The following is a 24,881-nucleotide window of genomic DNA, read 5'->3' as shown; positions in this document are numbered from 1 at the left end:
GGACGTCACAGCGGAAGCCGCGGCCCTTCCAAAGCGACCTTTCCATCTCGATGTTTAGTAGCTGCTTCTGATCACCAGCGGAAGGGGTCTTTCCTTTCTTTGACCTCTGCGATGACACACATACACAAACACGAAACATACACATGTGCTCGAAATAAGACATATTATAACATGCAGATTTGCTGCTAAAGCGAATGATCGCGCTCACAATACGCCTCAATAGAAAGAAGAAAAGAGACAAAGATGAAGTTGATTTGGCCAGTTCATTTGAACGGTGACAGGGGAAAAAGTCAAAGGAGTGACTGATAATATTCCACACAGATATTCATATCTAACTACTAAGCTGCCATTATTTCTTCTCTTCTCTTTTTCAGCAGTGTTCAATAAAATGATTCTGCGAGTTTAACGCTTAATTACTGTTCATTTTCTGACTCATAATTAGTCTCTACACCAATTCCTCAACAGTCGTTAATAAATGTTGGATTCATCTTATGGAAAAAAGACATTCACAATCACTATTTTATGGTCCAGGAGAACAATTTATTAGTACGTGATGAATACAACAACATGTTAAATAAATAAAGGTTAAAATAAAGGTAAACGTGTACATTTTACATTTATAAAAATGTGCATCAGCTGCACAAAGATTTACATTTACATTTTATTTTCATTTTTATGTACTATGGGTCACTTTAGGAAAAATAAATGTGTATATAGTGTTTTAACAGCTCTAAAATTAAAAATGTAAAAAGGGTCAAATTTGACCCTGAACAGTATGTAAGGGTTAACAGAAACAAACACAATGTGAAGTTAGCTATAATATACTCACATTTGTTCTTGCTTATGTTTGCTCTTGTGAAACTGTTCTGTAACTGTTTGTTTGTTGCTTTATTCAGTTGTAGTTTGCTCTGCTTTTATTGCACTGTGTTTTATAACTGCAAGAAAAAAAGTCCGCAAACTGCGGCTCCCAATCGAGTAGATTAATAGGATACCACCAGTGACATTTTGAGCTCAATGCTCTTCTTCAGATTAAAAATCAACTAGATAGACGTCATCTTAAAAATCTTTTTCATTCTCTGGATGTGCCCATTTACCACAAACTTTTTTTTGATATTTATTGTAACTGGCATGTCTGACAAACTGTGTTTCAGATTGCCAGTATACACCTGGCCAGGGAAAACTAACTTTTGGGCTAATTCTGGTATATTAACAGTAATATTTATTCATAGGCACACAATTAAAAGTTTAAAAAAAGGTGAATTACACATATTTCTAACTCATTTATACCAAAAAAACATACTAACTCTTAATTAATCTAAACTTTAACCTGTAATCTCCAATGATAACCATAATTTAAACCTAATCATAACTCCCAAAGCCTTTTGAACCTTATTCTAATGTTTAACCTCAGCACTCGACTGACCAATTCATTCATTGACAACCAGTTTCCTCTCTATATGTTCACTGGGAGCTACCTCCATTACATGTTTGGCCTAGTTTAGCAAAAAGAGAAAAACTGGGTGTTCTCAGCTGACTCTTGAACATCCTGATCTGATGATTAGCTTACTACTTAACTAGATTAAACATGTAAACAGACAGGTTTGGAGTTAGATGGTATCTTTTTTTTTTTTTGGAGAGTAGTTGTTTAGTCTGTGTGCTGAGCTAAGAAAGGCAACTGTTTTGTACAGCACATTTCATACACAAGGCATTCATTTTTTACAGGATGCAAACATTGAAACATGAATAAAAATGATAGAAACTATTTAAAAAGATTAAAAAGATATAATTTCATGTAATATAGATAAACATGTAAGTGCAAGGAAGATAATGATAAGTATTTATAGTTTAGTTCAGATGTAGTTTAGTTAGTAGTTCATTAATTTTAGCTTAACTCACACCTGAGTGCAAAATATCTTCCCATCTGACTGTGGTTCATTTAGTAAATAAGTAAAATCACATTTGATTTGACTTTATTTGATATTTCATCATGCACACATACACACTGTCAGTTATTTATTTAAAAATTATTTGTATCGTAAATGATCTCTCTTCCTCTTTTTCATGGGTTAAAGATAAATCAACGCTAACCAAAATTCATGCACATTTCATTGTAAAACACACAAACAGACACACACAGACACACACACACACACAAAACCACACCACTTCAGCAGAAACTTGACATAGTTAACTCAGCTCTGCAGGCTGACTCTCTGTGTAGTCCGCTGCTCATTTATCTCACTTCTTCATTTTGCGCCTGAGGTTGCACACACACCAGGTGCAGCCCACAGCTTCTGTGAGGCTATACAGGATGAAACTACAGTTGCACTGCGTTGAAGAGCAACCCCAACTGCAGCTTAGAAGCACAAGCCACATCTGATAAGGAGATATCTCTGCAGACAGTACGCTTGATGGTTGGAACTAATAAACATAAACTAAGTTGAGGGATGAACTCAAACGCACATGGCTGCTGTGGGTCATGGCCTCTTTGTAATCACTGATTCATACATAGGGGATCCAACAATACACATTGAGAGATACTAAAATACACCAAAAAAGTTGGGTTTTTAGTGACATTTTTTTAGAGCTTTTGGATAGATTGTAATCTGGTATGGTCTTCCTCCAGTCAGGGTGTATAGTAATGAACATAGACAGTGAATGTGGTAATAATTACACCTGCTAAAACATAGTGTGTTTGCATTGGCATTGCAAGCATGTTGGTGTTGTACTGTCTTATCAGTCAAATATATTCTGGAGCATGTAGCCCAAACATCCGGGCCTGCAGGAGGTGGTTTGGCCCCCACAGAACCCTGATTTAAACATTATGCAGTCAGTCTGGGATTACCTGAAGTGACAGAAGCAGCTGAGACGTCGAAATCCAGAAAAGAAGAAGAAGAACTGTGGCGACTTCTAAAAGATGGAGGAACAACAAGCAACCTGTAGAGTACCTGAAAGACTGTGTGCAGGTGTATTAAGGAGAACTGCTGCTGCTGTAAAGGCAAAGCTGCTCACTACATATAAAACAATTCAGTTAGCTTACAAGTTAACTTATAACTAAAAACCATACGTGGCATTATTTTTGAAAGCACTTTATTGTAAGTGCCTAAAACTGTGGTATGTAGCTTATTTTATAGGAAATTGACATCCTCAGGTAAGGTTTGATTGAGTATTCATATGTTAAATGCTGGAGATGAACAATTTGGACTCAATTCAATTCAACTTCGATGTGTAGCTACTAGTTGCTGCACACACATCCACCTCTTAAACTGTGTGTTGTACAACCAACAGGTAAAACCAGTTTCTATTTCTAGCACAGTGTTACAGAACAATGATACAGTTACAGAAAGGAAGTGTGAGGACGGGACGGTGATGCCTCACATTGTAGAAATGAAGTCTGGGTGCATGCCTCCATGATTCTTCTTTCACAATTGTCAATTGTAAAATTAAACAGAAAAGCAACACGGACCACGTGATATGTGTAGTGGTTTCTCTTCCCTTTTTTTCTTTTTTTTTGCTGTCACATACAATTTTTCCACAATATTTAAACTTCATAACTTTCTGTATAATTCTGTGTTATTTGAGATTTGGTTGGGAAGGCAAAGTTGGGTGTTCATCTGTTTTTGCAACTCTGATTCTCTAATGATTCGCTGTTATTTCCTTCATTAAAGGTTTTAAACACTGAATGAAGTATCTCTATACTGGCACAAAGAGCATAATTCAATTTATATTCAAGTTTTCAAAAATAAATCTGATTAATTCACATGAGCAGTGACAGCCGTCATGACAGAACAGACAAAAGACAAAAAAGCGAAACTCAAACAAGTGCAACATGTAAGAATCAGAAACTCCTTCTCATAAATGAAACCAGAGGCTACTCTGTCAGTTTACCTGTCCAAAAGGAGGAACACCAGCTTGGGGTTGAACGTTAGCAGACTTTATTTTTAAGCTAACGTTAGCTAGTGTTGCACCTTGTTGGTGCTATAGGTGGACAAGAGAGAGGCGAGGCACTTATACAGAAATCAGTCCACAAGCTGTTATAGGCATCTGAGAAAGTTAGGTCTCATTTCTCATAATTTTATTAAATTAAAACCTGAGCCTTGATCTATTCAAGCTAGCAACTATACATTTTGTTTTAGTCTGAAGAAGGACAATGTGCTTAAAATGTCACTATCATATTAAACCTACACCTGCATCGGGAACTACACTGTGCAGACATTCTTTTCTCTTTTACACCCTTTGGTTCTTTGGTCCCTCATTGGTCTAAGTTTCGCCAACCACACAGTTTTAAAAAGAAAATTCTTACATATTGCACCTTTAAATGTTTAAAGGTCAAGAGTACCAAAGATGTCACCTGAATCCAAGAGGCACAAATCTAATGGACAAAGTTTAATGAGTATCTTGAACATAATCTACAAAGAAGGAAACAAAAACATGACCAGTTTTTACAATACTTATCTAAAAGGTCTACAGCTGATGGTGTACATGTGCTGCTTTTGCAGGCTGATCTTGTCTACACTGTGAGTGAAGCAACATCTATTTGAGTGTGTGTGTGTGTGTGTGTGTGTGTGTGAGAGAGTGAGTGCAGGTGCATGTGTGTGCGATCATATCTGTGTGTGTCCATATGTGAAGGAAAGACTACTATGTAAATCTCTCTCACTCTCTCTGCTGGTCTGTTTAGAGGAAGTGTGCTCACTGCCACAGCTAACCTGCTTTGCATCGATTACATTTACAGTTACTGTACTCCACAGTGAGCACACGCTGAAAACAGTGTTAGCATGTTACATTAGCAGCATGAAAGCTTGAGATTCCTTAATGTTGTCAAAATGTCCATACATGAGCTGAGGCAGGCAGCTAAAAGCTACTCCAAGATCAATTAGAAGCCCAAACTGCAGCTTAAAGTTTTAATAGTAATTTACAATATTTTTGAAGGCAAATATCTGGTGATATCATTGAGGGATGAAGAGTAAAGGAGAAAAGTATTGACTACTATGGTTGGGTTTGGCTGTATGGTTCTAATGTGAGGACTTATTTATGAGAAAATATTACAAATATACAGCAGTGACCTGTATGTTACTGTTTTCTTTGACAAAAATGATAAGAAGTTGAGTTTCTTTTGGCTGTTAATGCTTCAATCATTAAATTTACGTTGCATCATTGCTTAAACTTTGCATTTCAGTATGGAGATTTCAAGTATCAAAGCAAAGTGACCTTTTCTTCTCACACAAAGAGGTCACGTCGTCCAGTATGGCTGACAACGGGTGTGTTCATGTCACATTACAACAAAACTCACTCAACGATTAACCTAACGCAGTATGACATGTTAAAGTTTTTTGTTTCTCCATTCCATTCCATTATCCACGCCTGCAGAGCCGACGCATAATTAGGGTACTTTTTGTTGTCTGGGCAAATAAAAAACACTCTATGACAGCTGAGGAAAAGATGAAAAGTCTGAGACGAGATGTGATGGTGTCTGGTGTCAGAGGTGTCAGAGTCGAGTGCTTTGCACGCCCATTCATCCACCCAGACCTCCACAGGCCTGAATGTCACAGTTAAGTGCTTGCGTTATACACTTAAATGTTGCCAGTGAACTCACACTCCTGACGTAAATATGTCGTATATGAACGTAATCTGTGGGAGACTTTGGAGGTTTTGACACATAAGCGCAGGGTTTGGATGGGTCTGCAGATGAAGTCATAGGGTCTACTGAACCGACATGAGAGCTGGCACTGAAATCTTAACGCTTATGTTTAATTTCCAAACAAATGAGTCAGATTATTATTTCTCTTTACGACTATCTCTTCTGGTCAGTCTGTAGAAAGGAGGGAAACAGTTCTCTTTGATGATTTTTAACTCTGATGGGAGCTATGATGAACAATTTACTTAACTTTTCCATACAAGATTGTTTCAGGTGTGACTAACTTTGTGGAAAGTACCAGAGAATCCTTGAATACAGTCCACCTACATGAGTGGTCCCATGTAGTTTACTGTCTTTAATGGTTTTTAACATGAAGACAACCAAATTCAGACTTATTTTTCATATGTCTGTCCACACTGCAGCCAACACTGTATAGTTACATTTGTGTATGTGGCAAAGAAGGCAAGACATTTATTTAGTTTGATATTAATAAGTAAAATTTTAAATTATTTTAAAACATATTGATTATAATTCAAATGCAGCTCCTTGTATACTGTTGACATGGGTGCTGTAAGGGGGTAAAAAGTTAAAATGATTCTAAGGGCCTGTGATTGACAGGGTCCCTAATAATATATACGAAAATGAGTTTGTTTGTTTTTTAAATAAACTCATAATCATTAATAAACATTAATAGACATATTTTATTTACAATGTACTCATTAAACTTAAACATTTTTCTTGTTTCTGCCAATGTTAACCATCGTAAGCCTCTGTATTGCCCATAAATCCCCCTCTATTTACATGAAATGGTTCAGTCCGGGCTCTTATTTTCACAGTTCAATGTCAGTAGATATTGTACAGTTAGTATTGGACTATAAGAGAGTTGTAAGCCTGCACAGGTAGAGGTGTGGTTACAGCAATGGTTGGTGTGACCTGTGTGTGGTGGTGGGGCCCAATGTGATATCTTTTCATGGGGGCCAAAATCCCTGGCAGCACCCCTGATTGTTGAATATAGAAAGCTAAACCACAATCGCATTAACTTCACAGACGTGTCACTGATGAGATATTGGCTACGTTCACACCGCAGGTCTTAATGCTCAATTCCGATTTATTGCTCAAATCCGATTTTTTTGTTTGGCTGTTCATATTACACATATTAAAAAATCTGATATGTACCCGATTCAGTACCACATTTGAAAGTGGCCTGAATCTGATTTGGAAATGTCAGATTCAATGTGACTTGTGCTGTTCACATTGTCAGAAACAAATCAGATATGGGTCACATTTGAGTGAACAAATCGGATTCAGGTCACTTTTAACTGCGGTGTGAACGTAGCCTTTGATCATTTTGGGAGTCAGAGGCCAGAAAAAGGCTCAGTTGCCCCATTATAATCAAACTTTGTCAGCAAGTTGATGCTTTTGTCTGAGAAGTTTTATGTTCAACAATTGCAGGTTGGGGGACACCACTGTTTTCAGTCTACATACTGTTTTACAAACCTAACCCACAAGATCAAAAAAATGTGGGTTAGGGTTAAATCAGATTTCAAATGACCCAAGAATGCATTAAATCGATCAGGAAGATGTTTTAAGATGTGATGATACACTGTTTATAAAAGATGATGTGGGATTAGCTCCTGAGAGCTCACTAGTCTACTACATATTCATTCTAGATACTATCAAAGGGTTTCTTACAGACTTTTATGTGCCAAGGTCTAAAGATATTGTTGTTTAAAATCTCTGCCACAAGAACAATTAGTTTTCAGTGGAGCCGAGAACTTCTCAGAATAAAGCAGACATTGTTCCTGGAAGAAGAATTTGCATTTGAGTTAAAAAAAAAAAATGTCAATGTATTTTTGCAAAGCTGCAAGCAACACAAATATCACCCTCATGTTTTTTGAGAGTGGTGGCAAAAATGATATCTCAGTAAGAAACCCTTTGATAGTATCTCAGAACAGATCAAATCAAAATGTTCTGAATGATTGCGTCATTCTTCATGGTAATTGTAATCTCTATCAATCTAACACTGTCATCTAACCACGGACAAAAAGAAACTCACTTTCTGAAGCGCAGAGGTTGAGTTGAGTCCATACAATGTCATAACATCATGTGAGCTTATGTGTTTCACATATAACTTTGACACTTCTTAAACTGGGAACTACACACTACTAACTGACTTGACTGTGACTTTATTTAGAGTGTACAAAGCTTTTCGGCCTGCTGCTTCCTTAATTTTGACTTTTCACTTAAGATGTTACTATGTTAAGATAATTGAAAATACTGGTTGTGTATACTGGGAGACTTCTTTACTGGGATGGTGTTCAGTAATGAGGAACTCATCCTGTGGTGGTGCAGAAGTAAAATATTGTGTCTGCTGCATAAAAGCAATAATGTGATCAAGGCCGTGCTGAATTATGACTCTTGGTACCGGTATGAAGAGGAGAGGGGTGTGTAGGTGTGTGTGTGTGTGTGTGTGTGTGTGTGTGTGTGTGTGTGTGTGTGTGTGTGTGTGTGTAGAGAAAAAAGCAGTTACTACAAACCTCACTGACCTTGTTATGAGGCCAGTTTTCCAGTCAACACTTACAGACACAGCAGTTTGGATTCTCACTCGTCTTAATTCTGTTAATGACTCAACATCTTTTAACCCTGAAATAATCTATATCATACTTTACTGTTTTTTTAAATCAAGTTTTCAAGAGAGACTTAAACAGACACAAATCACCACTGTGATAAACAAAAAAGAGAAGACATGACTAGAAATTAAAATCATGTAAAAAGGACAGAGGAAGGTATAAAAAGTCAACCAATCAGCAACCTAAAACATCTGAACAAACTACAGATCATCATGATTTTTTTATCTCTTTTTTTTTCAGGCCCGGAAATCAGCATGAGGACATCTACAAAACAACTGGAAGTAGTTTAATTATAATCAAGAGTTCAGTTTGACAACTGTTTCAGTTTTCAGTTAAATTCTCTATCAGCTATTAATGAGAATACTTTCACTTCTTGTAAAACCACTTCCTCCAGCAGTGCCAGAGCCTGCACTGAAGTTGTGATTGCCATGAACCAATGAAACTAAAATGAATCACACCTACATACATATATACGTACATATATACATATATACATACGTACATATATACATATATATATATATTCAAACTCATTAAGAATTATTTCCAGTGAGCACAAGCACCATACAGGGAGAGACAGAATATCTAATCTAGCCATATATTTGTGGGTCAAACTGTGACGGGACACAGACAATTGAGCAACTTGCAAAGTATAAGCAGAACGTGCTCGACTTGTTTTGAAGATAAGAAGAGATGCCAGCAGTCAGTGCCAAACACAAACAATGTGATTTACAACCTTGAATCCTGTCTTCAAAATAAAACATTGTCTATTCTTTAAAACTCTTTAAAGAAGTGTTTCAAGTTTGAACTGTCTTCAGATGTTTTGAGAAAATTTTGACTTAAGATTTTTTATTAGATCTAATCTTATTTGGTAAAAATCACTTTTTTAAATTTTATTTTTACTTTGAACAGACAAAAGTGAAACACTGATCAGTGACATATCGCGGTAGTACTGAAAGCAGAATAAGTCTAAGACCTCTGACCTTATAAACTTCTCCATAGGTTCCTCCTCCGACTCTCAGCAGGATCTCAAAGTCATCCTGAGGGTTTCTGGTGGAGATATCCAGAGCGGCCCGGTGCTGGAAATCCATTTTGATGTTTGTATTAGGCTACTGATAATCCCTCCTCTGACATGTCACACACATACACACACACACACACACATACACTCTCAGCGGCATCTACATGTACAGGCAACAAAAAATGGTGAACTGCCACAAGAAGTGAACTAAAAAGAGACGCTTGATCTCTCTCTCTCTCTCTCTCTCTCTCTCTCTCTCTCTCTCTCTCTCTCTCTCTCTCTCTCTGAGTGAATTGCTGTGTGTCGTTCAGCTACTGTCTCCCACACACACACATACACATACACACACGCACGCACACATGCACACACACTCACACCTTCCTGTTTCTGTTTCTCAGGCTGCATCGATACACCCTACCTCTGTCCCTCCCTCCCTCCCTCTACCTCTCACACCTTCTTCTATTCTTCTCTCTCAAACTCTCTCACCATTGCTTGCATAATCCAATTTTACTTTGTTATTGTGTGTATATGTGTGAGAGAGAAAGAGACATTAAATATTTTTTAGAATCTTTTAAAGATGAAGAAAATATGCCTCACAGTCCTCACTTTTTTCAGAGCTTAGAGGAGGTGTGTGTGTGTGTGTGTGTGTGTGTGTGTGGAGGGGGGGTGGGCATGTGCGCATATGTGTGAGTGTATGTGCATGGGCACATATTTTGGGATTGTATGTGTCTGCATATGTGTTGCTTCAAGCTGATTAATTGCAGTTGTGCTGTTTGGGGTTTTCAGCGTAAGTTTCAGTCTCAGCTTCACGCCTACTGACATGCGTCTGTTTTCTATGTGTGTGTGTGTGTGTGTGTGTGTGTGTGTGTGTGTGTTGCAGCTCTGCAGAAAAGTCACTCGTGCTTGGAGCTCCCTGTCAGTTTCCTGTTCTGAAGCATTTCCCCGCAGATAAATAAGGGGCACCCATTACATCCTGTTAACAAGTTAAATTGACTTTACTAGCTGTGTATCTGCTGTGAAAAAGCCTTCCTTTCTTAAAATTGGAGGCAGTTGGAGGTGTGAATAGCTGTGAGTCTAGTGGAGTTGTTAGAAGGAACAATCTAATCAGAAGATATTTGCTGCAGACACCTGCTGCAGTATGAGCACAGTTGATCATTTTCTTTGCTTGGCTGATTTACTTTTGCTGCTGCAGCTTAAAGAAAGTCCTCAAAGGTTTTGATCTTATCTTGTGTCATTTCATTAAGGGACACAAAAACAGTTACACATCCTACATTACCTCCCTCATATCCACTGATCTAAAAGGAGACATTATGAAGTTCAGCAGGAAAATAAAGCAGCTGAATGTGTGTTATTCAAGAAAGGATTTGTAGAAGAAATTCATCAAAAGGAAAAATATCACTTAATTATATTTCTTGCGACATGTAATGATACCATCTTCATCTTTTGACATTTGTCCTCCTCCTCCCATCTGTTGACCCTGCTAAATACCACGTTGTTCAAAAACTCCTACATATGACAGACACATAACAGGACCAGTCAACCACAAATAACCGCCTCAACTGAGCCATGACAGCAGGAATGGTGAGGTTATTAATAAAGGCACACCTCAAAACCTCAGAAAGGCTTCACAAACAAGACTCACGGTTGATTTCAGTATGAAAGTATGAAACAGCACTAAGTTGTTGTCTTTCTCTTCCACTGACCAAAACCGTTTGTCAAGTATGAAATTAATTGGTAACTACTTTGAGAATGCATTAATTAATTGGAGTCATTCTTTAAGAATAATACTCAAATGTGAGTATTTTCTGGTTTCTTTAGTCTCCTCTATGACAGTGAACTGAATATTTTAGGTTGTGGACAAAATGAGACATTTAAACAGACAGATTGATCATAAAATAATCATTAGTCAAAGCTGTAAAACTTGACAAAACCTACTCAAAATCAGTCAAACACTCCCTGAGACTTTTGGACACACTTCATGTTGTTGTGTTGCATCATGGACCACTGGCCCAAAAAGGCCCTTTTCCCCCTACACATAATCATTATGAAAGGAACAGCTGCAAAAATGATGATACTGTATGTAAAATGTCACAATTGCAATGTTTATGAAGTCCAAAAGGATATCTTCAATTTGTTTTTTTGTCCAGCCAACTGTTAAAAACCCCAAAGGTTTAAAAATTGGTGGAATTATTGTTTAAGTGACTAATGGCGACAACAGTTTTTGAAGAGTGCTCAATACTGTAATCAGATGAGGCAATAGCACCGAGGTTCACAACTTTCAGGTGCCCATATAAACACTGAATGCTGTGATCATCCCTCCTGTTCATACTGGCTATTAAAAGATCCTCTTCAAATGTGCTTTCAATGTAAGGTGGCTAAAATCCACAATAAAATGCATTTTAAAGTAGATGTGAAGCTTATATGAGGCTTCAGCAGTCTGAGTTAGTCATATCAAGTGGATATCTGACACATTTACAATCTTTTTAGCATCAAATTCCCTCTTTGTGTTTCTCTGTTGAGCTGTAGTGGAAGTATAGTAACAAAAAGAGGGACTTTGGCACTAAAAAGACTAACGTGAAAACATAGAAGACTTGATTTGACTCATTTGGACGACTGAAGCTTCATATTAGCTTCAGATAAACTTTTAAATACATTTTGCATAAAACAATAGTCAGTATGAACAGGAGGAATGACTACAGCAAGAAAAACATGTTTCAATGTTCATTTGGGCTCCTGACTTGACATGACACACATGAAAAATTGTGAACCTTTCCTTTAACACACTGACTGTCTCAGCTCCACATGTTTTGCTTTTTGTGTCAAATCACATCACTATAAAGTTGTTAATATTAAACCATGTCACGCTACTATGTGTTACTTTCATTATTGAAGTTGGAACACTCCAGCAAATATTATTCCCTGACCTAAAAATACATTAAAATGTGTTGTTGGATGAACTGCTGCTTTGCTGTTTCTTGAATCATTGTATTGCATTCACAGCAGGAGGTTTCAGGCTGCTGTGAGTCACTGTTTCACCCACCTGTCTCAGTGAGCCACCTGTCTGAAGTGCTCTTGAGCAAGACACCAAACTCTCTCAAGCTCCTGCAAGGCTGCACTGTAGCTGACTTTGATCCCCCTGGAAGCAAACAAGTAGACAGAGAAACTTCCTGTCATGACCTTATTGTGACTGTGGGCAGAGGTCACACCACGCAAAGCACAAACAAAAGGTGTTAAAGCCAGTGTTTGTGTGTTTGTGTGGAAGGGATGAGGAGGAGGGAGGTGTTATGATTTTAAAGGTCTCTCAAGTCACCTCAAACAGAGAAAGTCAGCTGATAGCTTTGAAACAGCTCTTATTAGTGCACCTCCAGCACTGAGTTTAGGTTTTGTAGTGTCACTACTTGCTGGAAGACTTCAGGACAGTTTGGCCTTCATCCTCCTAATACTGTTGTCTTTACATGACCCCTAACCCCTAAACACCCCACTCTTCATGCCTAAATCTAACCAAGAGGACATGTCATGTAGTAAAGTAGGTATGTTGTGTAGATACTGTGAATCTATAGCAAGCCATAATATATCCATATCCATAATAGCAAAACTGTATTCTCACCAGTCAGAAAGGTAATTAAAGATAATAACATAGCAATAACAACATTCTTACCATAGTAGAGATGGTATTTCAAGATATCTACACTTTTGATTGTACTAATCCAAAATAAATGTAAGATATATAAAAATCCTTACTAAGTATAAAGTGGCTATTTTAGCATTTAAAATCCAGAGTAGGTAATTAAATTCTGTAATTGGATATGCTGCAATTGAATATGCTGCAATGATTGAGGGGTTGAAGTTTCTTGACAGCTAAAAATCAGTTTAAAATGTTTCAATAATAAAAGTTCATATATCTCGGGTTGCTTCCGTTTTGTCACTGTAATTTGAAAGTACGCACAGGAAGTGGTTACATCGTGTTACAGTGACACTACTTTGATTAATTTAATGTGTTGTGGTTGCAGCGTGTACTACGGAGCGCCTCTGGTGACATGGTCAAGCGCACGAAAAACTAATTCGTGGCCGCGACATAGGTATAACGTGCGCACGAAATACTAATTAATAATATTAGGCTAATATCATTCCTGGACAGCTGGGTAAGGAAATCGAGTGCACCTTCTCTAGAACCTGCAATAGCCTACGTCCGGACCAAATTCTGTTCAGTTTCAGCTTAAAATCAGTTTAAAAAGCCTTTTTCACTGATCATCTCCTTTGAAAGTAGCATCATGTGTGTCAGACTCTCATCTGAGGGAATACATAGGTTATATGAACCGCAGCATTTAATGATGTCACCGGACGAAGTATGCATCACGTTGCCAAGGAAACCTATAGCCTAGTGATCAGAATCTAGTTTGATTTGCAGGTTTTTGTTGCTCTGACTGAACTACTGAATGTGTCTGTAGTGTTCTCTGGACATTTGTCCTTCAATAAAATCACAGAAGATTAAAAGTTCACTATATTATTGATCAATCTGACGTTTACCTGCAGATGAAATGTGCTATAATTCCTTTAAACCATTATGTTAACACTTTGATGATGTTTTATGCTTGATCCTGATTTGCTGAAGTCCTATATATACAGCTATATATATATGCCTATATTACAGCTAATAGAACCCTGATTAGAAAATTGCGCAATCCTTTATTACCACAGATAATATCTGATCAATAAAAATCATTCCACTTTGATTTGCCAAAGACTAGTGATTTCATACCGTGTCAGAGCTTGAGTATAATGTTAAAATCAGTTTAAAGTTTCAGAGCTCTACAATGTGCAGCTGTCACCAAACATACGGGAGGCATTGAGAGTGCACCGAGCACCCATGGTATTAATATTAAAATTATTAATTAGGAAATTTCGTGCGCAGGTTATACATTTCGTGGCCACGAATTAGTATTTCGTGGTCACGAATTAGTATTTCGTACGCACGTTATAGCTATATTGTGGCCACAATTAAACATTTTTTTGTCTGTCATCAGAGAGGCTCCGTAGGTTACAGCTCCAGACTGAAGTCACGCTCATGAGCTCATGCCAGGAGGTAAATTACTGCCCTTGTGTGGTGACAGTGTGGAACTGCAACACTGTTTATTTGTATTTATAAACAATTATATTTTACAATTATTCAGTATATTACAATTTTATTTTATTTTTTAAAGCCTTTAAGGAAAAACCAAATTCAATCAATGTGCTGTGTGAGGTCCCAGAAGTTTGGCTGTTTACTTTTAAATATGTATTTATGAATTTGAAATGTTGCCAATAAAATTAAACTTTTTTTTTTTTTTTTTTTTAAATATAGCTGCCAATTTAATTTAGAGTCATCTTATTTTCTTCCAACAAGTACGTTTCCAAAATTATATAACATTTCCATCGATATGGCTGTTGATAAAGTGTTATTCCAGAAGAATCTCACAAAAGGGACAAAATTAGGGAACAGCGGTCTAAGAGCAGCTACAACAAAATGTAATGATACATTTCTTAATATTTCTTTGCTGGGTAAAATTCATGAATGAATAAAACAGTAGGCTATATCTATCAAACTAGCGTAATTGGCGGCATAATAACCACTTGTGGTTGCTACTTTGCAATGTCAAATGCAGTGACAAATAGAGATGGTCATTAACTGATTGTGTTGATTAAACTGTGTTAGGGAGTAACTACTTGTTACATGTAACTGTGTTACGTAATTTAATTAGAAAAATAAATGTAACTGTAGTCTGTTATTGTTACTGAGAAAGAAATGTTCAAGTTATTAATGAAAATGTTGATGATTACAAAGGGGGATACATCTGACAGACGTTTAAGATTTTGCTCAGGAGGGTTTTTCCTCATTTTTTAATATTTAACATGTTACTGAATACATATATTGCTGTTTTTAATTCTTTGAAATCAATATTTTTTTTGTATTTAGTAAATAAATCATGACGTGGGTTTATTTGGAGCACGCATGGGCTTAAATTGTGTCACAGTACCAATTAAGCCCATGCCGGACTTTTGACTTTTTTCATCAAATATCTTTATTTCATATTCTACAATCTACACGAACTAATGAATACATTTTCAAATGAGAAATAAATCTTACTTTATAAGAAATGATCTCCCTTATAAATCAGAAACAGCTGAACTTAGATTTTGGTGCTTAATGGGTACACTTACCTGAAAACATTTGTTAGAAAATTAGAAAAGTAATCAAAAAGCAATCAAATGTAACTAGTTACATTACTTTGATGAAGTAATTGAAATAGTTACATTACTTATTACATTATAAATAGGATACCTAGTAATCTGCAAACTAACCTTCCCAACCCTGCTGTCTTTGCATTTAGATTAACCGCTGCAATGTTTGAGGAAAGTTTACGTTTAATAGCGTTATTTTCACAATTATACAGCAAGTTAACAAGAAGTTGTGTCTACAAACACGCAAACTGAGAAAAAGAAACGGTAGAAAAGGTAAATAAATATAAAGCTTATATAGGCCTATAGGAGGTTATTGTGAAGTTTTCTGTTTTCACAGCACACTTTTTGTTCGTACATTTAAGTTTAGAAGAAATGTTTTGTTTGATATTAAAGTAACATCTGAACAGAATTGGATATGTGGAATATTTATATCTTAAATTGCAAATATCCAATGTATAAAATGTTGTCAAAATAATACAAATTAAATAGAAAGTTGAAGTTGTTTTGGTCCATCGGTTGTTTGGGCTCCGTACTTACACTTCCTGTTCCGGTCCGTCGCTCTTTCCTTTCCGACCTCCTCTCCTCTCATCCCGACTCAGCGGTCCACGTGTGGATTTAGTTGGGTTTATTCACCGCCAAGATTGCAGAAATAAATCTGGACGAAATGTCGTCGACAATCGAGCAGATGAGGGCGAACGTGGGGAAACTCCTGCGTGGGATCGACAGGTACCAATGATGCTGCTCACGGACCGATAACCGGATGAACAAGCTAATGATAGCCTAGCCTCTGTGCTAATATTGAAAGCTAACATTTGCTGAGTGTAGCCAGTCAGATACTTTATTGTATTATTGTATCAGTCTTATATCAATGTAAACATGTTAATAATGAGATAAGGTACATTTCTAAATATACCTGAGCATTGAAACTGGAGAAGTTGAGTCACATCTGTCAGACTTTCAAAACAGCTAACCTTAGCGAGGAAACAAAAACTCCCCTTATAACATTTCTGCCACAATATTTATCAATATTAAAGACTCACATGATGTGCAACTGAAGTTTAAAGTATGCCTCTTTTTCACAAAAGTGACAGATGTTAAAGGTCTGTCTTAAAACAACAGTCAGGTGCTTAAATGAACATTGTCATCATCCCTCCTGTTCATACTGGCCGGTCATTAGAAGATCCCTTTATAATGCACGTAAGGCAAGGCAGTTTCATTTATATAGCGCATTTCATACACAATGGCAACTCAATGTGCTTTACATAAAACAGAAAAACATGCAGTTTGAGAAACATTAAAACATACAATTAACCCCCCACCCCCACACTAATGGAAGTGATGGAGGACAAAATCCACAGTCGTCCTCCTGTGCAAAAATGTATTTAAAAGCTAATATGATGCTTCAAGCTGTCTGCATGAGTCAATTAAGTAGATACGTTACAACCTTAGTCTTTTTAGTGCCAAAGTTCCTCTTCTTGTTACTATAAATCCACTACAGCTCAGTGGTGAAACATAAAGACGGAATTTGATAATACAAAAGATTGTAAATGTGTCAGATATCCACTTGATATGACTAACTCAGACTGCTGAAGCCTCATATAAGCTATAATCTACTTTTAAATGACTGTGTGGACACACTGTGGATTTTGTCCTCCATCACTTCCATCCTCCAAAGCACATTTGAAGGAGATCTTTTAATGGTCAGTATGAACAGGAGGAATGATTACTGGAAGGAAAACTTATTTCACTGTTCAAATGGACACCTGACAGACTTGAAAAGCTGTGAACTCATCCTTTAATTTGTCAATTATTGTCTCGATTCATCAAGTCCATAAAATGGTGAAATAAAGCAACCCAAATATATCAGTTGACTAAAGAAACCAGAAAATATTCACATCTGAGAAACTGGAAACATTTTGACATTTATCTGTTAAAAAAAAAAACACACTTAAAAATGAATAATCGATTATCAAAATAGCAATTAATTTAACAGTTCTACAGCTAGATTACAAGCTCCTGAAAACCTCTGACAGTTAATACACAGAAGCCGTCTACACTGAATAATTTTCTTTCTCCTTTCAGATACAACCCAGAAAACCTTGCAACGTTGGAGCGCTACGTGGAGATGCAAGCCAGAGAAAACTCCTATGACCTGGAGGCCAACCTGGCTGTCCTCAAGCTGTAAGTTACACGACCACTGCTTCTGTTACCTGCCAACATTCAAAACCATAGCAAATATTTAAAATTCTACTCAGGAACATTTAAGGAGTTAGCCAGAAACTGAGAGAATTATCTGGAATCTCTTTTAAAAACTTTGTGTTGGCTGAGTTGAATGTTTCCTGGGAATTTTTTTGTTCTCTGTTTTTTTCACAGTTGGCTGTTGAACTTGTTTTTACAATTTTGAAAGATATTAACATTGTGAGGGCTGTACTGTTTATCTTTCTGCTGGCTTGGAAAATAAATAACAGGAAAGCCAGACAATAGACGTGCTATTAATTATATAACAGTTAAAGCATGAGGTTCGTTCTTATAGATTTTAAGCAGAGTTTTGTGATTTTAAAGACTCATTGAAATTGTTTAACATGTGTGGGTCATATGAGGTGATTTTAAATCCTAAAACCCCCTCCTCTCCCTGTAGGTATCAGTTCAACCCTGCCTACTTCCAGACTCAAGTGACCTCTCAGGTTCTGCTGAAGGCTCTGACCAACCTGCCACACACCGACTTCACTCTGTGCAAGTGCATGATCGATCAGACACACGTATCCTTTTGGTGCTCTTTCATCTGTTAAACTCTTTACATACTGTTCATATTCAGACTCAGAATTAGTCTCTACACCGATTCACATTCTAAAAGTTATTCAGGTATTTTTTGCAAGTGGACAACAGAGCACCACTTTTCATTGGCATCATCATCGGGTTTCCTCTTTTACTCATTATTTTGAAAGTCTTAGTTGTGTTAATGTGAGTCTGTGGTCATGTTTCTGGGTAAAATAATGTATGTTGTAGTGTATGTAATATAAGTTGCTACTGTCAGTGTGTGTGTGTGTGTGTGTGTGTGTGTGTGTGTGTGTGTGTGTGTGTGTGTGTGTGTGTGTGAGTGAATAGGTCCAGGGTGGGTTGGGGAGGGGTGGGGTGCTGTATTTGGGGTCAAGGGGTGTTTCCTTGACTACAGTGTCGCAGCAAGAGGAGCGCCCCATCAGACAGATCCTGTACCTGGGGAACCTGCTGGAGACCTGCCACTTCCAGAGCTTCTGGGTACGCTACACAGTACACACACACACTTAAACAAGTCACGTATAGATTTACTGATATATTCAATCTTATTTTTATAGCCCTAAATCAGAAATGTGCCTGTTTTTACAATCTATAGCCTACATCTCTCTGTCCTTATTCCCCCTTTTTCTGTGGAGGAAAAACTCCCAAAATATCCTCTAATGGGGAAAAAGGAGGAGACAGACATGCGTTTGAAATAACAGTTATTAGGGCCAATATTAGGGAATTAAAAAACTCTGATAATGATATTGATACATATATATGCAACACTTGTGACAAAGATATGTAATCAAAGCAACATATTTTACAGTCTAACTATACTTTTTATTGTATAAAATGACATCAGTGCACTGAAACAGTGAATTTCACTGCAAATTTTATATAAAATCATATAAAAAATAAAACACATACAAAAAAAAACATGTACAAATTTATAAAAACGTCCTGATACTGATATATGTGTGATGGCTCTAACAATTATTAAATGACAGTATGGAGAAACAGTACAATAATATCAGGTAGATAGGTGGCAGACAATTCCTGGTGATTAATCAGGAGAGTAGAGCCACAACTGACAGCTGTTTTCATTATTGATGAACTGTGTATAAAATGTCAGAACATAGTGAAAATGCCTGTTCTGATTTCTTTGTTTTGTCTGACCAACAGTTCAAAATCTAAAGATATTAAGTTTACTTTCATCTATGACACATACAAGTTTTAAGTTGTCAGATTTAGAAAGCTGCAGATATGCAAACCATTTGAACCATCTGTGCAGACTAGATTCAATAAATCTCACCACTGAGCAAATCTACTTCAATTCAACACATTTTAAGTGTGTTTTCAAAGAAAAGTGGATATCACTCCATCATTTGGATGCAGATAAAATAACATTTTGAAAAAAGCAAGTCAATAATAAGAACTGGTTTATGCAAATATTTGGCATTTTCCTTATTAAAATAGTTGCTGATTCATTTCCTGTCTACTGATTGATTGACAAATAGTTGTCAAAATGATCTCTTAGTGGATTAACAGAAACAATATGAAAGAAAATGTAATTATTAATAAAAACAAAAAACACTTAAATGATATACAGCATGACACACAAAAGCTGCAACCAGTAAATATTTGGCAATTTCTTCCATCCATTCATTTACAAATCATTATAAGTCATCTGGATGAAGGAAATGTGTATTTTTAAACAGAAACAAAATATGTTTCAAATACAAATTTATACCAAAGAAAAATTTCATGATTTTAAGAAATTTTAAGAAAATGTAAATGATATAGAATCCTAACAGTGTCTGTGTTGCATATCATGTTTTATTTTGAATGTTAAATTATGCAGCAGAGTTAGATAGCAAATGCATAAGACAAATCTCCTTAAGCTGACTGTGATAATAATGCTAATAACACATTGCTAATAATACATTGTATTTATAAAGCACTACGTTTGAAACAACATACTGACATACTTTGTTATTATACATGTATTTAGTACCGTCTGTGTTTGAGTTGCTCCCATTGTTGTGGTTGAAACATCGATCATGCTTCATATTTGTGTTAAGCAGTTCATTATTCATCAGACCCGCTGACTGGATCAGGACTTGTTTGTTTTGATCCTTTTGTTTTTTCTATTTTTCCAGACTTGCGAAATACTTAATTCACGTCGTTTTGCTTTAGTCACGTTTGTTGTTTCTTCCTCCTTCCTTCTCTTCACTGACAGACGAGTCTGGAGGAGAACAGAGAGCTCATCGACGGCATTACTGGTTTTGAGGACTCCGTTCGCAAGTGTGAGTATCATCTGCTGACTCAGCGCTGCGGACACGAGCATGTGATGTCATTTATCTGTTAGAGGAAGATAACATTAAAGCAGCCACACCCCAAGCTGAAAAGATGTTATTACGTGAATGGCATGCATCACTTGTTGAAACATTACAGCATTACAACACTTTAACTGATTGTCCTCTTTTCTTTGTAGTCATCTGCCATGTTGTGGGTATCACCTACCAGACCATCGAGCACCGGTTACTGGCTGAGATGCTGGGAGACCCACTGGGTAAGAAACACACTGTTCAGCATGTTATAAGCATTTTTTACACAATATAATACCTGTGTCCCATCCAATATGTTTTAGATGTCTTGGAAATATAAGAACTCAACACTGATAGAAACCTCCACATGCCCCCATCTAGAAAAAGTGATCTGATTTAATTAGTCAAATTTGACCCATTTTAACATTTGAAAGCAGTAAATACACTTTAATTACTTCTTACTTTTAGCCTGAAATTTGATGACTTCTATTTAAAACATTTAAGTGCAGCTGATGCATATTATTAAGTTTTTAACCCATATTTATAAAAAAAAAACAAAAAACTGCTGAATTCTTCACATTTAATATAGTTTTTTTTTTCCATAAACGAGAAGTGTAAAGCTTCATCAAGGATTAATCTGCCTTATTATCTGTGACTGATGACGTATTCATGAATAATTTGTCGTGCAGAAATTTGGTAGAGACTAATTATGAGAGTAATACTGTGAAGAGTCTGAATATGAACAGTATGTGAGGGTTAAAACTCCACTAATCAATACTGTTTCATGTTTGTTATAATTATAATGCAAAAGCTCAACGTTTAAGGCTCGAGTCTGACTTTCGTGTGTGTGTGTGTGTGTGTGTGTGTGTGTGTGTGTGTGTGTGTGTGTGTGTGTGTGTGTGTGTGTGCGTGTGCGTGTGCGTGTGCGTGCACAGACACGCAGGTGAAGGTTTGGATGAACAAGTACGGCTGGACGGAGAACGAGGAGGGTCAGATCTTCATCTTCAACCAGGAGGAGAGCGTCAAGCCCAAGAACATCGTGGAGAAGATCGACTTTGAGAGTGAGTTGATGTGTTTCTGTTTGAGTTCTTTCTGGAGTTTCACAGACACAGACAGACTCCTTTTTAATGTTTTATTGATGATGTGAGTTGAAAGCTTCCCTCATGTGTCCCGTAAAGTCCCATAATGAAAATATTAATCACCATCATAGTTTTTACTCTGCTAGACAATCTTCAACAAAACATTAGATTACCTTGAACCCTTTTATGATATTAACAAGCTTTTTTTGTCTGATCCATGAGATTCTCAGCTTTCCAGGTTACTTTGAACAGTGTCTTTTAAACCATCAGGGCCGATAGGGTGCGTGCAATCACGTAATACAGGGACAGAAGTTTGCAGGCTCTTCCTTATATAACAGATAACAGATTCAGTTGTCTATTTTCCAATGATGTATAATATTTGAATATTTGCTCTCAGAGGTGATATTGACCAAAAAATTAACACAACACCAAAATGTAGATATTATTACATTATCTACTAAAAACACACCCTAGACAATATGCAAATAAATGTCTGTAACTCACGGAGGAAAAGATGGATTTACACATGGAGCTCCAAAACACCTAAACACTACTTTTAACACTGAAAAAAAAATATGGTAAGCTCACACAAAGTTCATGCATGATGGTAACTTTCCACTGCAGCAGAAATAAAGAGCAGGTTCCTCTGAATCATATGAAACATGACACTTGATACTCACTGAAAGAATGACTTCCAAATTGGCTAAAAATATAAAACTATGTCCAGGTGCCACTGTGTCTATATAGGGTTTGGATTAATGATGTCACAGTTAATTTCACTATCACTCTAAATGTTGCTTTTCTCTCATTGTAAATTTAATATATTTGGCTTTTCAATTGTTGTCAGTTAAAACAAGTCATTTGAAGATGTGACTTTGTACTCTTAGAAATGGTGATGGGCAGATAATAGAAATAACAATAAGCTGCTTCCCAGCATCCATTTATCCTCGTTGTAGCGGATTTATGAAATCATAACGCTTACCTTAATTTAATTTGAATTATCATATTTCACATTGTGTGTTTGGTGACTGTATCTGAAGACAAAACTTAATATTCTTCTTCATTTTTTCTCCTCTTTCCTTTTCACAGGTGTATCCAGCATCATGGCTACATCTCAGTGATGCAAACACACACACACACATACACTCACTTTTACAGGCACACATACCAGTGATCAAAATTAAACCATAAAATCTTTTCTCAATAAATATAATTTATCATTTACAGCCTATGTGTGTGGGTGTGTGTGGTTCTTCATGCTGCTCTGTAAAGAAACTCCATTAATGTTGCTTTATTAACGGAAACATTTTCATTTCCAAGAATATTATAAAACTTCCTTGTTGGTCCAGACGGTAGCAGGGTGTGTTGGCTCATATCAAAAGAGAAACTTGACCTGGATCAAAGCTACTGATTAGTCATCCTGTTAGGTGTTGTAATGTTTGTTGAGTGTTGAAATAATAATGGGACAGATCATTTCACATGTTTGATGTGCTCAGCAGGATCCTGTACACTGAGTAAATATTATATTAAATGTGAATTAATTTTGAACTAAATTGAAAAAAAACCCTCTAATACTATCAGAGACTCTAGTTAAAAAACCTGATTTAAATATCAGTCTAAGTAGAACGATGGCTGAGTGTAAGCATCGTATTGTCCTCAAGTTATTTGACCTGAAATCTGGTGTCCATGGGTAAAAAAACACATCTTTTTGGGGGTTTAGGGGTCTTCAGTATTTTAAAATACAGAGGAGTATTGCCAAAGATTTCCCTCATTAAAGTGAAAGGCAGGGGGGAAATTAGCAGCACACTTCAATATAGTCCCAATATAACAATACCAAGCAATATGGGTTAAAATGGCAGCAGATTTAAATTAAAAACATCTATGATGGTGTTAATAAGACACAAGCTTTGTAATGACAGGATTCATCATAGGTCTTTTATATTAGTTTGTTACATTTTGTAAATATACCAAATAAAGTGAAACATTAAATCAGTTCATCTGTGGAGTTCATATCTGCTGTGTTGGACTGTGTGTTGATCTTATTTCAGAAATCACTCCAGGAGAAATCTGATTCACTAAAAGCTTTTTGTAGTTTATACTCCGTTCTTTTCTTTTCTTTAAAAAGAACACAATTTTGCAGAACTTAGTAAAACAATGATTCTCTATAGCTCAGTGTTCTTCTTGGCGCTTAATTCTCATGAAAGGGATGGCAGTTGATCACTGTCTAGACGGGGCTAATGATCCTTGAAATGAAACCATTTGGGATCAGTTCACTGTTTCAGAGACTTCAACACAGAAAAGCAAGAGCTCACCAAATGTTCCTGATAAGTATTTCTGTTTGGTGTGGTTGTCAGAAGATTAGCACTTCATATTTCTACTCTGTAATATCAAGATAAAACTGTTGGTTTTTGCATTTTGCAACCATGATTCACAGTTTTTACACAGAAAGTTTTCCAGGTAACAAATAACAGCATTAAGAGAGTTTTTACAGTATTACCTTGAAAAGTAAAGCAGCATAATCAGATTTTTAATTTTATTTTTTTTACTGATGTTGTCTTGCAAGAATGTTCAGGTGATTTTGAAGGTGTTACGCTGACATGAGACAAAACAACTTTTGGATGGACAATTGAGCAGAAACCAAAAGAAGTAAAAATAAGTGAAATAAACATTTGTCCAAAGGTGTCAATCCTATATATACATTCTTGGATACTTCCTGACCCTGGTGGTCTAAAAGGAGCCAGTCCAAGATAACAAGTTTAACCCTTACATACTATTCAGGGTCCAATCTGACCCATTTCTACATTTGACCCATATAAAAATATCTTATTCACATTTGTATCAGATGGACTTTTCCCTAATATGGCCCATCGTACACACAAATGGAAATGAAATGCATCTTTTTTTATATTTTTGCTGCAGCTGATACACATTTTATATATGCATGTACAAATTTGAGTCTCTCCAGGAGCAGGGTTGAAGACCACTGCACTAAATAATGCAAGACTGATACCCTCTATAAGTAATGTTTTAATCTTAGTGTTAACATTCTTCAATGTAGAATTCTCTAGAATGATATGATCATCAAAATGGACTCTGCAGTAGATTGTTTGACCAAATATACAACCAATCCTTATCAATGAGAATGATTTAATAAGGCTTCTTTTATTCATAATAATAAAACTAAATTCCCACAGATGTCCTTCAGTCATGTCA

The 24,881-nt window shown here is 36.4% G+C and overlaps 2 protein-coding genes across 3 annotated transcripts in view; one reads left to right on the top strand and one right to left on the bottom strand.

The window, feature by feature from the left end:
* The window catches only part of LOC128360712 (mitogen-activated protein kinase kinase kinase kinase 5-like), a 37,477-nt gene extending 27,938 nt beyond the window's left edge, over positions 1-9,539 (bottom strand). The window contains exon 1 of the mRNA XM_053321205.1: positions 9,249-9,539. Coding sequence (XP_053177180.1) covers positions 9,249-9,356 — 108 coding nt within the window. The 5' untranslated portion in view covers positions 9,357-9,539. The remainder of the gene's footprint in view (positions 1-9,248) is intronic.
* A 6,532-nt stretch (positions 9,540-16,071) lies between these two features.
* Positions 16,072-22,899, top strand: eif3k (eukaryotic translation initiation factor 3, subunit K). 2 transcript variants are annotated; one of them, XM_053321204.1, is made up of 8 exons: positions 16,072-16,231; positions 17,588-17,686; positions 18,144-18,264; positions 18,686-18,760; positions 20,502-20,568; positions 20,757-20,834; positions 21,525-21,650; positions 22,758-22,899. In XM_053321204.1, the coding sequence occupies exons 1-8, from the start codon at positions 16,170-16,172 to the stop codon at positions 22,787-22,789; spliced, it is 660 nt and encodes a 219-aa protein (XP_053177179.1). In that variant the 5' UTR covers positions 16,072-16,169; the 3' UTR covers positions 22,790-22,899. The 2 variants fall into 2 exon arrangements, with proteins under 2 accessions (XP_053177179.1, XP_053177178.1); XM_053321203.1 differs by having other exon boundaries at positions 18,683-18,760.
* The last annotated feature ends 1,982 nt before the right edge of the window (positions 22,900-24,881 follow it).

Source organism: Scomber japonicus, chromosome 6 (assembly GCF_027409825.1).
Source record: "Scomber japonicus isolate fScoJap1 chromosome 6, fScoJap1.pri, whole genome shotgun sequence".
Taxonomy (NCBI): Eukaryota; Metazoa; Chordata; class Actinopteri; order Scombriformes; family Scombridae; genus Scomber; species Scomber japonicus.
This window is presented reverse-complemented; position numbering and strand designations above follow the sequence as displayed.